General features: G+C 33.1%; 1 protein-coding gene across 5 annotated transcripts in view; it reads right to left on the bottom strand.

Moving 5' to 3' along the window:
- Positions 1 to 12,378, bottom strand: part of LOC111051883 (CDC42 small effector protein homolog) — a 72,247-nt gene that overhangs the window by 10,191 nt on the left and 49,678 nt on the right. For all 5 annotated transcript variants that reach the window (XM_039427278.1, XM_022338473.2, XM_022338481.2 and 2 more), the window contains one exon: positions 10,379 to 10,495. In XM_039427278.1, coding sequence (XP_039283212.1) covers positions 10,379 to 10,471 — 93 coding nt within the window. In that variant the 5' untranslated portion in view covers positions 10,472 to 10,495. The remainder of the gene's footprint in view (positions 1 to 10,378; positions 10,496 to 12,378) is intronic.

Here is a 12,378-nt window from a genome sequence, read left to right as displayed (position 1 = left end):
AAACTTTTACCGGCCTGGTCAGAAAACAATCATTTTCGGCCTCCATATGACGCACGAAAACCAGCTCATTACATCCATGTGGGGCGAAAAAAATTTACCGGCCTGGTCAGAAAACAATCATTTTTGGCCTCCATATGACGCACGTAAACCAGCTCATTACATCCAAGTGGGGCGAAAAATAGTTTATGAAACGGAATCAGTTTATGCTTCTAGAATTGAATTAAGTTTTTGCAATAAGATACTATCATTTTATTTGGATGAATGAAATACAAATGAGATATTATAAACTATTCAAATTCAATTTTCAGAGTATAATAGAATCTAACCTCATACCTCCTAGTTACCTCGTTTATCACGGAACATGGTGGATAAACGGAATCATTTTATGCTTCTAGAATTCAATAAAGTATTCAGCAATAATATACTATCATTTTATTTGGATGAATAAAATATAGATAAGATATATTATAAACTATTCAAATAATTCGATTTTCAGAGTAGGATAGAACTTCTGACCTAAACTTCCGTTGACATTCAGATTGACCAAATTTCAAGTGTGCTAAAACAGCTGATCAAAAACTTTTCATTATTTGTGTTTATCATTCAATAATTAAAACATTTATGATAATATCATCTTATTGTCATTTGGAAGAATAAAAAGTATAAACTCAACCTCTTACATAATTGAACATAATCTTTTAGACAAATCAGAATAAAAAATAAAAATACTTGGACAATTTCTTGATATTCAGATTACCTCAGATTTGCTAGAGCTATGACCTTCCACTTGCTTTCGGAAATGCTTATAATAGACAATTATTCTCATATATATATATTGTTTATTTTTCTGTGTGGCGAAAATAACGTTCTCACCATGTGCAAAATAGTAAATTTCGCACCTAGGGTCGAAAATGAGACTTTTCCGGCTCGAAATCGGTTTTCAAGTCCGAGGCCGTAGGCCGAGGACTAGAAAAGATTGAGAGCCGGAAAACATTTTTGCCCATGGTGAGAACGTTATTTTTCGCCACACAGAAAAATAAACAATATAAATATGAGAATAATTGTTTATTTGGCACTTCTGAAAGCGAAACAGGAAGGTCATAGCTCTAGCAAATCTGAGGTAATCTGAATATCAGGAAATATTGTCCAAGTATTTTTTATTTTTTTATTCTGATTCGTCTAAATAGCCTAAAAGATTATGTTCAATTATGTAAGAGGTTGAGTTTATACTCTTTATTCTTCAATTTCAATTTTCAATTTCAATTTATTGAAAAAAAAGATACATTGTAGTGAATGTAGTTAATCAGTGTGGATGCGACAGGCACACTGCCCAAAACCGCACTCCACACAAAATAATAAAGAATAATAAGAAAACAAAAACAACTTATACAGAAACTAAACAAACTTCAGAATTACATGCTAAATCTTAAAATAAAATACTAATTATTTATATCATTAAATGCTATTCGTATTGTACAATATAAATAATTTTAATTAAAATAAGAAAATAAGTTTAATTGAAATAATAATAGAGAGAATAAGTTCAATATAATGAAAAAAAAGTCGACCATTTAAACTAAACAAAATTAAAAGAAAAAAAATAAAACAGAGAAGAAGTAAGGTAAAGACATATATTTATATATAGATAGCAGAAGAAGAGAGGAGAGAGAGTGCTTGAAGTTAAACATTGACAAAAGAACTAATATTCAAGTATTATAGAGCATGATTTAATAAAGGCATTCAAAGACGGATTGAAGAGATCGATATCACGAGATACTGTGTTGAAGAGTCTCATGGATCGATTGATGGGTGAGTTATAATCCTGCAATGTTCGAGATCTTGGTATAAAAAACGAAAAATACCTCCCACAAGAAACAGTCGGCACATAGAAGCCCAATCTTCCAGGTGAAAAGGGTGCTGCGTAAGACCATTAACTACTTTATATAAATGTAAGATGGCTTGGAGATTACGTCTGGATTTCAATGTTGGAATTTTGAACATGATTCTGAGTTGTGATGTGGGATATGCAAATAGGGATAGTGGCCAAACTTTTTAAAATACAGGTAGCGAAGGAATTTATTTTGAACTTTTTCAAGAGAATCAGAATATTCAGCATGATAAGGATCCCAAATAATTGAGGCATATTCCAATCTACTCCTTACCAACGACTTGTACAGATATATTATAGTATCTAAATTACTGAAGTGTTTGCAAGTTCTAATAACAAAGCCCAACAGTCAATTAGAAACATTTAAAATGTGTTCAATGTGAGAGATGAATCTGAAATCATTTTGAAAATAGACTCCTAAATCCTTACACGATATTCTGATTGGAAGAGCAGAACCATTCATCATGTAAGAGAAATTAAAAGGAAGATTCTGTCTTGAAAATGTCATTATGTGTGATTACTAACATAATTTTTAAACCATTCACAGAGCTCCATGTTGTAATCTCATTAATATCCTCTTGTAATGTATCACAATCATTTACACCGGTTTATTTAGTATATTTATATTAACATCATCGGCAAATAAAAGAAATTTAGAGTTTTTAATACATCAGGTAGATCATTGATCATGATGAGGAATAAAAGAGGACCCAATGATGTACCTTGAGGGACACCAGATACGTTTGCATATAGATCAGAATCACAACCATCATATGAACAAATTGTTTCCTGTCCTTCAGATAAGATGCTATAAATCCTACAGTAGAATTCGAGAAATTATAGGCCAGTAGTTTGTGTAGTAGAGCATCATGATTTACAAGGTCAAAAGCCTTTCGGAAATCAATGTATACAACATCAAACCTCCCAGAAGACTCCAGACCATGCAAAACATCACATGAAAATTCAATTAAGTTTGTAGTAGTCGACTTACCAGGTAAAAAGCCGTGTGTTGTTATTGAAACTGTTTAACATGTGCTTGTAAATAGAATCAAAAATGATACTTTCAAAAATCTTTGAAAAAACATTTAGTCTACATGCACTTAAGGAACCAGTAAATAAGTTGTAATCAGCCGAGTTAATCTCAGGAAGATTAAAATCTCCAACCATAATAATATTACCATCAATTAACCCATTGAGACTCTCAACATGATTATAGAAATTTTCAAAAATACACATATTCGAAGCAGGCGGAATATAAACAACAATCAAAAATACATTACAATAACCGAAATTTAGCTTGACACACAAAGACTGGAAACCCTCACCACGGGAAGAAGCTACCAATTCAGAGCTATAGCAATCTTTCACAGCTACAAGAACACCCCATCCTCTTCTTCCGTCATTTGTTAAGTCATTACGATATATAGATGTATACCTATTATCAAAATGTATACCTATTATCTTCCAAATGACAATAAGATGATATTATTATAAATATTTTGATTCTTGAATAATAAACACAAATAATGAAAAGTTTTTTGATCAGCTGTTTTAGCACACTTGAAATTTGGCCAATCTGAATGTCAACGTCAACAATGCTGTTGTCGTTGACTTCGGAAGTTTAGGTTAGAAATTTTATCCTACTCTGAAAATCGAATTTGAATAGTTTATAATATATATCTTATCTGTATTTTATTCATCCAAATAAAATGATATAGTATCTTATTGCAGAATACTTATTCAATTCTAGAAGCATAAACTGATTCCGTTTCATAAACCATTTTGTAAACACGTTCACATCAAATCAGAATCAGCTGACTTCAAGGTTATTTTACAGCCCTAGGGCCGTAAAACTTTTACCGGCCTGGTCAGAAAACAATCATTTTCGGCCTCCATATGACGCACGTAAACCAGCTCATTACATCCAAGTGGGGCGAAAAAACATTTGGATGTAATGAGCTGGTTTACGTGCGTCATATGGAGGCCGAAAGTGATTGTTTTCTGACCAGGCCGGTAAAATTTTTACGGCCCTAGGGCTGTAAAATAACCTTGAAGTCAGCTGATTCTGATTTGATGTGAACGTGTTTACAAAATAGTTTATGAAACGGAATCAGTTTATGCTTCTAGAATTGAATAAAGTTTTTGCAATAAGATACTATCATTTTATTTGGATGAATGAAATACAAATAATGAGATATTATAAACTATTCAAATTCAATTTTCAGAGTATAATAGAATCTAACCTCAAACCTCCTAGTACAGCGTTTATCATGGAACATGGTGGATAAACGGAATCATTTTATGCTTTTAGAATTCAATAAAGTATTCTGTAATAATATACTATCATTTTATTTGGATGAATAAAATACAGATAAGATATATATTATAAACTATTCAAATAATTCTATTTTCAGAGTAGGATAGAACTTCTAACCTAAACTTCCGTTGACATTCAGATTGGCCAAATTTCAAGTGTGCTAAAACAGTTGATCAAAAACTTTTCATTCTTTGTGTTTATTATTCAATAATCAAACATTTATAATAATATCATCTTATTGTCATTTGGAAGAATAAAAAGTATATTCTATAGAGGCCTACGGCCTCTGACTTCAAAACCGATTTCGAACCAGAAAAGTCTCATTTTCGGCCCTAGGTGCGAAATGTATTATTTCACCGTTATGTGGTCTGTGGTGAATAGGAAAATTAAAAGACAATACAAATAGACTTAACATCGTTTAATGCACCACAAAATTGTGTATGTAACGTAGACTAGAAATTGTTTTCAAATTTGAACTCTTCTTTATTTACCTATGAAAATAATTTAATAATAGATAGCCTAGTTGAGAAATTCAGTTCCTATGTACATGAAAATTTTTATTTTTGAGAAAATTTCGGGGGGGGGGGTTCCAACCCCTGTGACCCACCCCCTGGGTACGACCTTGCTTAGGAAGTTTCCTCGTTGCAATCACAAACTCGACTGACTCTATTCAACAAATTAACAACTACGCTTCCACCTATGACTGCAATTGGCTGATCTCCCTCCATTTTTCTGCGCCGCAAATTCCTCCAAGTCTGAAGTAAATTTGCACGGAGTATAATAATCGTCATCTACTATTACTATATTTATTCAATGTTTTCTGCCAATCTCCCATTCATTATTACTCTTCAATAGAATAAATACACCCCAGGTCCTCAGCTACTGAATAATCTACATTATTGATCTAGAGCTATGAGATTCATTTATTCAAGCATCTAAACAAAATTTAAATTACATGAAGATTTATTAATTCAGATATTCACTCAACGAAATGACTACAACACAACTCGCACACTATGTGGTGGGGTGTTTCTAGCCTCTGGCAGAGAGATGTTTGGCTAGTTGGTCTAATCGGCTGGATGATGTCAGAGCAGAGCAGAGGATGGGAAGGAGCAGGATTGAATAAGCTGATTGAGCTCACAGTTCACAGCTCACATTGCGTTGAAGGTCAAAGGCCTGCTACGGAGGCTGTGAGCACGTGTTCATGTTGAATTGTACTCTAAATACTATGAAATAAATGATAAGTGCTTGTGGACATAACCTAAAAAGATTATTGAGTCCAGCGCCTGAGAACAGCTAACGATATGCCAGCCAAACCAGCCAATAAAATGGGTCTACCGCTACCGTAAATATTGACATTGGATATCAGTACCCAAATAAACAATATTTTTTATAAGAGCAATGGAGTTTTGAATGAATGGAATGACAGGCATTTATTACATTATTATAGGACACAAATAAAGAATTTACAACAGAATATTAACATTCTTTCTTTCATACATCTACCCCTTTACTCTTATTTCATTTTCATTCAAGTAATCCAATAGACATACTATTATTAGATCTGTTTTTTCTATTGAATTGAACTTTTTTATAAACTCATACCTGCGCACAGGTTCTACTCTGCACCTATAAATTATTACTTCCCTTATAATTTATAGGGAAATTTTAAATATTCTTATCCACGGATCCACGCACAACAGTTTATTTCACTATAATTCCTTAATGAATGGAGTGGATTGATGGACAGTTGAACCAGTCAATTACTGACAAGTAGTACAAAGTTGACAGGAGGAATAAAAAAATTTGAATAAAAAATCATGATAGAATTAAAATTAATAAAATAGTAAGGTTTACTCTGAATCCTTGTATTTCATATTCAACAGTATAATCACTGTAAAAATTAATTATTAACTGTCGAATTTAACAAACTTTTCAATTATTGATATTGATAATAAGCTTTTTAGCAATACTGTGATTGATCTTGAACCATGTGTTGAAACTATTCTAGGATGCAGAAAGTTTACATCCAAGTGCTGCAAATTACTTAATCAAATCCTGGAAAAGGCAGAAAACCTGGAGAAAGTAAGACAGTATAATGTGTGTAAACAAATGTTGTCACGCATAATAAATCTGCATCACTCCAAGCGGTAATAAACTCGTTGAAAGCTAAAATACGGTAATTAATCCTTCGCTCTGTCAGACAGATCTTTAGTATTCGCCGTATAGTTTTCTTCAAACTGAAGTGCATAGCAAGTAAACTAGAAAGTTGTACATTTTACAATGTTTTTTATCCGGAAATTCATCAATTGTTGGTGTTTTCATTTTTTGTAATTTGATTACAATAACCATTATTACCAAATCTAACAAAAAACGTAATTTGAAATTATAACTGATATTGATTCTGCTTATACAACACCTTTCTAGCCTCGAACGATAAACCAGAACATGCACCACTCACCAATAACTACTACTGCTATTATTCCAGATTGAAATCATGCGCATGAAACTCCAAACAACAGAGTTACCTCTGTTCAGTGATCTATAGTTTAGTCTATTATTAAGATTTATGAACTGGTATCAATTTCAATGATACGTTCCAATAACACGTTCAATATAATACAAACTGGGTACCACTTTAATACTGCAAGGTAGTGCATTAGAAATTTATTGGCTGCAATATGCATGCCTTTCACGCATAGCGCACAGCATGAATGTATGCGGGTCGGTCGCCTCTCGCCTGATTATGAAATTTATTCAGATGCGTTTTTGCGTAGGCCGCCCTTTCTTTAGGTGCTTTACACCTCTACTTCTTCTACCTTTTCCCCTGAAGTCTGTCTATTCTATCTTCTTTTGGTCTTCTTATTTTGTGCAGCAGCAGGAGAAAGCTTTCAGTTCACTTTTCAAGCAGTCTGCAGTCACATGTCAGCGACTCAGCAAACCTACTTTATCTCTCTGCAAATGCAGCTGGTTATGTCCTTTTGTGCTCTGCGCTTCTACACACACATTTGCCGTTCTTTCTTACCACTCTTTATCAATTCTTGAACTCACAATGACACAGTACTACATACTACATATAAATGCTATTTTCACCCTACCTCAGCACCTAAGCTCTTAGGCAATAAAGCATGGCAATAGTTTATCAAGTTCAAGAGAACCAGAGTAGTTATGCTCGGTTGCTCTAGCAAGATAAATTTGATCTGCGATCTGCTGTTTGCAGTGAATGTAATTCAAAACATCGTTCCCGGTAGATTAACCTAACCATGAGAGAGCAACGTATTCATAAATATATTATTATATTATCTTGCATGATAGAAAAACTAGAAATAAACTTAAATGGTCCACATACAAAATATTCGAATGCATCGAAGATAGAGAAAACAGAGTATGGACATAATTTAACTTTGATATAGTTTAGACAATCTGTATCTTCGACAAAGATACACAGTGTCTAAACTACAACAAAATTATTATAAAATATTGTTTCGTCATGGAAAACAACATCAATTTGAACATAATTTACTATTAAGTGATTATTTTATTATTATTTTACAAGCATTTCACACCAGCTATTATCATGCATTGTGCAATGTTTCCATGGAAATCGTTAAGTTGATTAAACATTGCATTCTATTTGGGTTGATATTTCACAATATTATTTTCCGAGTACAGTACTATCCAACGTCTCTCAATAAAATGAATTTTCATTATTTCTCGTTCTATCGATTTTCTTCTCCCACAGGTATTTCTCCCGAAACAAAATAAGAAATATCATACCTCAGCCTCACAGTATAAATTGAAATAATATACCTTCAAATTCATAAAAATATTGTATTTTTTAACTTTCTGAAAAAAGTTCAGTTGTTTTTCTTCTATAAACTTCTTCAACGTCAACTACTAGCACTTATTTTGGATTTTTGAATTTATTAATTTTCTTCTCAATGAAAATGCTGTAAATTATATTCTAAATTAAATATCGATCAAAAATCTTCCAATTAGGCTTTAGGTCTAATCATCTGAAGTGTTTCCCAAATGAGAGCTAACACAGTTCATTTAATTCCATAAAACACTTCATTTATCAATGCTAAAGGTAAAATGAAAAAATGCTAAATGAAACCCCCATGAATGATGACTACTAACAATAAAAGGTCAACCAAGCTGGCTTTTATTACCTAAAGGTCAGGTGTTATGGACGAAGAAAAAACGATCAACATCAAAATACCAACAATTGACGGTTCAAATCAGCTCTGTTCAGAATCAAGACACAAACCAAACTGACAAATCAATCACCTTTGTACCGAGCAGCAAATCAACACATACATTGTTCACGTTCATCCTTTGTATTGCTTTCCACACTTTCTTATCATTAGGTGGCTCTCGCTTTACACCTGTCCTTGTCAATAACGTAAGTAATACTTTCAATATGCCAACTACTTGTATGTTGAAGCATAGTGGAATCAATTCGCTCACTGTTTCTGCTCATTGCCTTTTCGGATCCAATTATTCTCCAAGTCTTGTTATATTCTTATTTTAATTTTCAGCCTTTATCTCCACTAGAACACAGCTCTGCAATCTGATCGCTGGTCACGTTTATACGGTTTGTTTTAAAATTGAGATTAGACAAGTTTCACCTCCCGGTTTGTTTCCGTTTGAAGATAACACCTCAACTACTAGCGGCACCAGTATAATTGAACTATAAAAATGCTATCAACTATTGAAATTTGTAATGCAGACTCAACCCGATTTTACAGACATGTTCGTTTTCTAGTCACGATAATTAGGCTATTCACTGATGAATAAATCAATAAATCGAAAATTGATAAAATTTACACCTTGATAAGACACAAATTTGATCAATCTTAACTTGTCATATAACACAGTTTTTTAGTTATAAATAAGCAACATATTATAATAAAATGCAGTCTATTTGCTTAATTCAAATACTGTTATTAGATACGTTTGAAATTTTTGGAATTCCTTGTATTTCCTACTGAGAAGAATTTCATCTAGTAGAAAGGGGATGAAGCCCACATAAGTTTTTGACTTTTGTGTGGTATAAGAGAAATACCGTTGAAACATTAATTCCGAATTACCAAAAAGTGATTTTGAAGCAAATATGTATAAGTGAGTTCATCCTAATCCTCAGAAAAGGGATGATCTCAGTTCCTCTCGATATCAGTTCATCTGGTGCCTATTTTGACCATTCGTGAGAATCACACGCCACACGGCATCACGACATAAGCTTAAATGTTATGCTACTTATGTTTCAAAGGAAAAAGGGTATGTTAAGGGATTCGATTTTTGCTTTTACATAGCAATATGTTGGTATAATGAAAAATATATTACAAAATATAATTTGAATAGAATATGATACTCTGTATCCACTGGACTTTCTGAAAGCAACAACAAATAGATGAATTGAAATATTAGGGAAACTGAGAACCCTCAGCAGCTGATTCTAGATCAACTGAAATCAGAGATGAAACGAATCTCAACCTTAAAAGTGGGGTTTCGTTTGTGCGGATACGCGTTCGGCTGCATATGCGTCAGCTATTTTAAAAAGCAACTATCCAAAACAATAGATTGAATCTATTTGTATCATATACATTCAGTTGATATCGTATTTAGTATTAAAATCACTGTTATATTAAATGGAATGACGTACGATATCAACTGAGTGAATACGATACAAAATATAGATACGATTATTGTTTGGAAAGTTGCTATTTTGACTAATCGCTTACGCAGCCGAACGCGAATCCGCCCAAACGAAAACCCACCTATAGGACCGAATTCACCACAACGAAAACTTGGTTTGAGCCCCAGTTGATTCTAAATAAGCAGACAATCATACTACAAAACCAATTCAAAATCATATGACTTAGAACCAACTGGCGCTCAAACCAAGTTTTCATTTTTGGTGAATTTGGGCCTTAGAAACAAACACCTTTAAAGATATCTCTTCAAGGTCTTTGCTTAGAAAGGTAGTAACAAGAGTACGTCACTTATCTAAGTTGAGGAACCTTGGTTGGAAGGAGTGCACATTAGTACTCATTTACTAATGATAAGTAAGTAATAAATTTATCTTTCTATATTCCAATGCAAAACCCAAGTTGTGGGTTTTGCATAATTTAAAAGATTAAAACTTCCCCTGTATTTGGTAGGCTATTTACCTGCTGAGCTGGCTGGTTTATACAGCACGAGAACCATTGTAGCCACACTTCACCAGCTGCCATGTTTCCTCCTCCTGACTGATAACCGGACATCTCCACAACCGATCCGCAGGCTGTCTGAAAAACAACACATTCTATTAATTTTTGAATGAAGGATTGGATCGCTATACTGGAAGATGGACAACTTGGGTTTTGCATTGAAATATAGAAGGATAAATTTATCACTTAAGATAGAACAAGCTTTTCATAGGTATAATTGTATTGCTAGAAATTATGAATGTTACAGAATTAATCTTATTCTAGATAAATTCGCATGAGAAGAGAACAAAGACTCACACATCTAAATTATTGGCATCATAAATACATTATTTGATATTGCAATATTTAATTTACTAGATTTTGAATCATATTTTATTTCAAATTCACTTACATTCACATAAGAATGTTACAACTGATTTCATACCCAAAACTGTTTTCCTTACTGAATTAAATAAAACACAAACTATTCCTGTTGACAATTTAACAATTATGTGAGCTTTCAATTCTCAATGATCTACATAAAAATACAAGAGACTTGTTTTCTCCAGTGCTCTTAGTTCTCACTTTATTTTTAAGCTAGCATGGAGTAAAAATGCCATGTTTGTTTTGCTTTGGATAAGTCACACGTTTCAAGACAGTAATTTTATGGACGGACGTTATTGAAATGGACTGACCAATTGGTCGTGAATCATTGCTGTAATCTACCCTGCCTCTGCCGATGAGATGAGACACGTACATGAGATAATCCTACTGGGCGACACGCAACACCTCAACACAGCTCCACTTTTCTCAATTTCCTCTTTTTACACATTGAAACGACACATTCAACTTGACCTTGAAGCTTATACTTGCTATTGCATTTTAAAATTCAGCCTTGCTTCTGGTGGTCCTTATGACTCATCTAAGAAAATGATTGATCAACGCATATTGGTTTGATAATTTGAACACAAAAACTACAATTGAAGACATTAAAATTATTGATATAATTTCATCAGAATGATAATACACTTGTAATTAATTGGGCATTAAAATTAAAAAAAAAAAGAACTAGAATGAATGAGATTCTTGACAGTTTTATGATCAATTGATGATAAGAAAAAGATCAGTGAACAAGGAAAGATGAAATAGAATTATTGTGAGGAATTTAAGATTTTCATTGAGTAGATGATAAAGGTTTTTTTAATTTTGTCATAAAGTTGAAGGTAATGGTTTAAATGTTGAAATGCAATATTCTGTATTGTTACCTGCAGAACGAAAAAGCATAGACAAATATTGAGCCACTGGAAAGACCATACAACTCCACTGATTGCCTCAAGTTTTGGAACTGCTACTAGGTCAAAAGTGCTGTTGAACTTTCAAATAATGTTCATACATTAAACACTGTGCCAACACTTCAATTTTTTGGGACACTCACTTTAACATTTAAGAGTAACATACAAAATGAATAATGCAATTTGTACATATTGCTGGAACAGAGAAGTCAAAGATCAAACAACTTTCCATGGTCTATTCTTGTGGGCAGCTCACACCCTGTATCTTTTCCAATTACTTTGAAACAGCGATACAATAACGATGAAAATAGACCAATGTTGGCCATAGGTTACCTGAATTTTATTGATATTCAACTCATAACTGGAATGAAAAGTAGGTACAAACAACTCTTGAGGTCGCCTCTCTCTCAGAAATTTATTTATATCAGCTGCACCCACGTAGCTTCTAGTAGCCTTTCACGTACTTCACCAATGCAGTCATCTATGGTGTGTACTTTACTGCACTAAGTTTATACACTCGTCTTTTTAATCAGGTCACACATGTTAAGTATCAGCCATTGATGCGGGAGGAGAAATGGCTGTTTCGTTTATTTTACGTTTGAGAGTGCTCTCTGGGCCGCTTTATCCTGCCATGTTCGGTATCTTGTGTGAGAACATTAAAAACAGACTAGTTTTATTTTTGTTAATCGG

This window comes from Nilaparvata lugens, chromosome 4, assembly GCF_014356525.2.
Source record: "Nilaparvata lugens isolate BPH chromosome 4, ASM1435652v1, whole genome shotgun sequence".
Lineage (NCBI taxonomy): Eukaryota > Metazoa > Arthropoda > Insecta > Hemiptera > Delphacidae > Nilaparvata > Nilaparvata lugens.
This window is presented reverse-complemented; position numbering and strand designations above follow the sequence as displayed.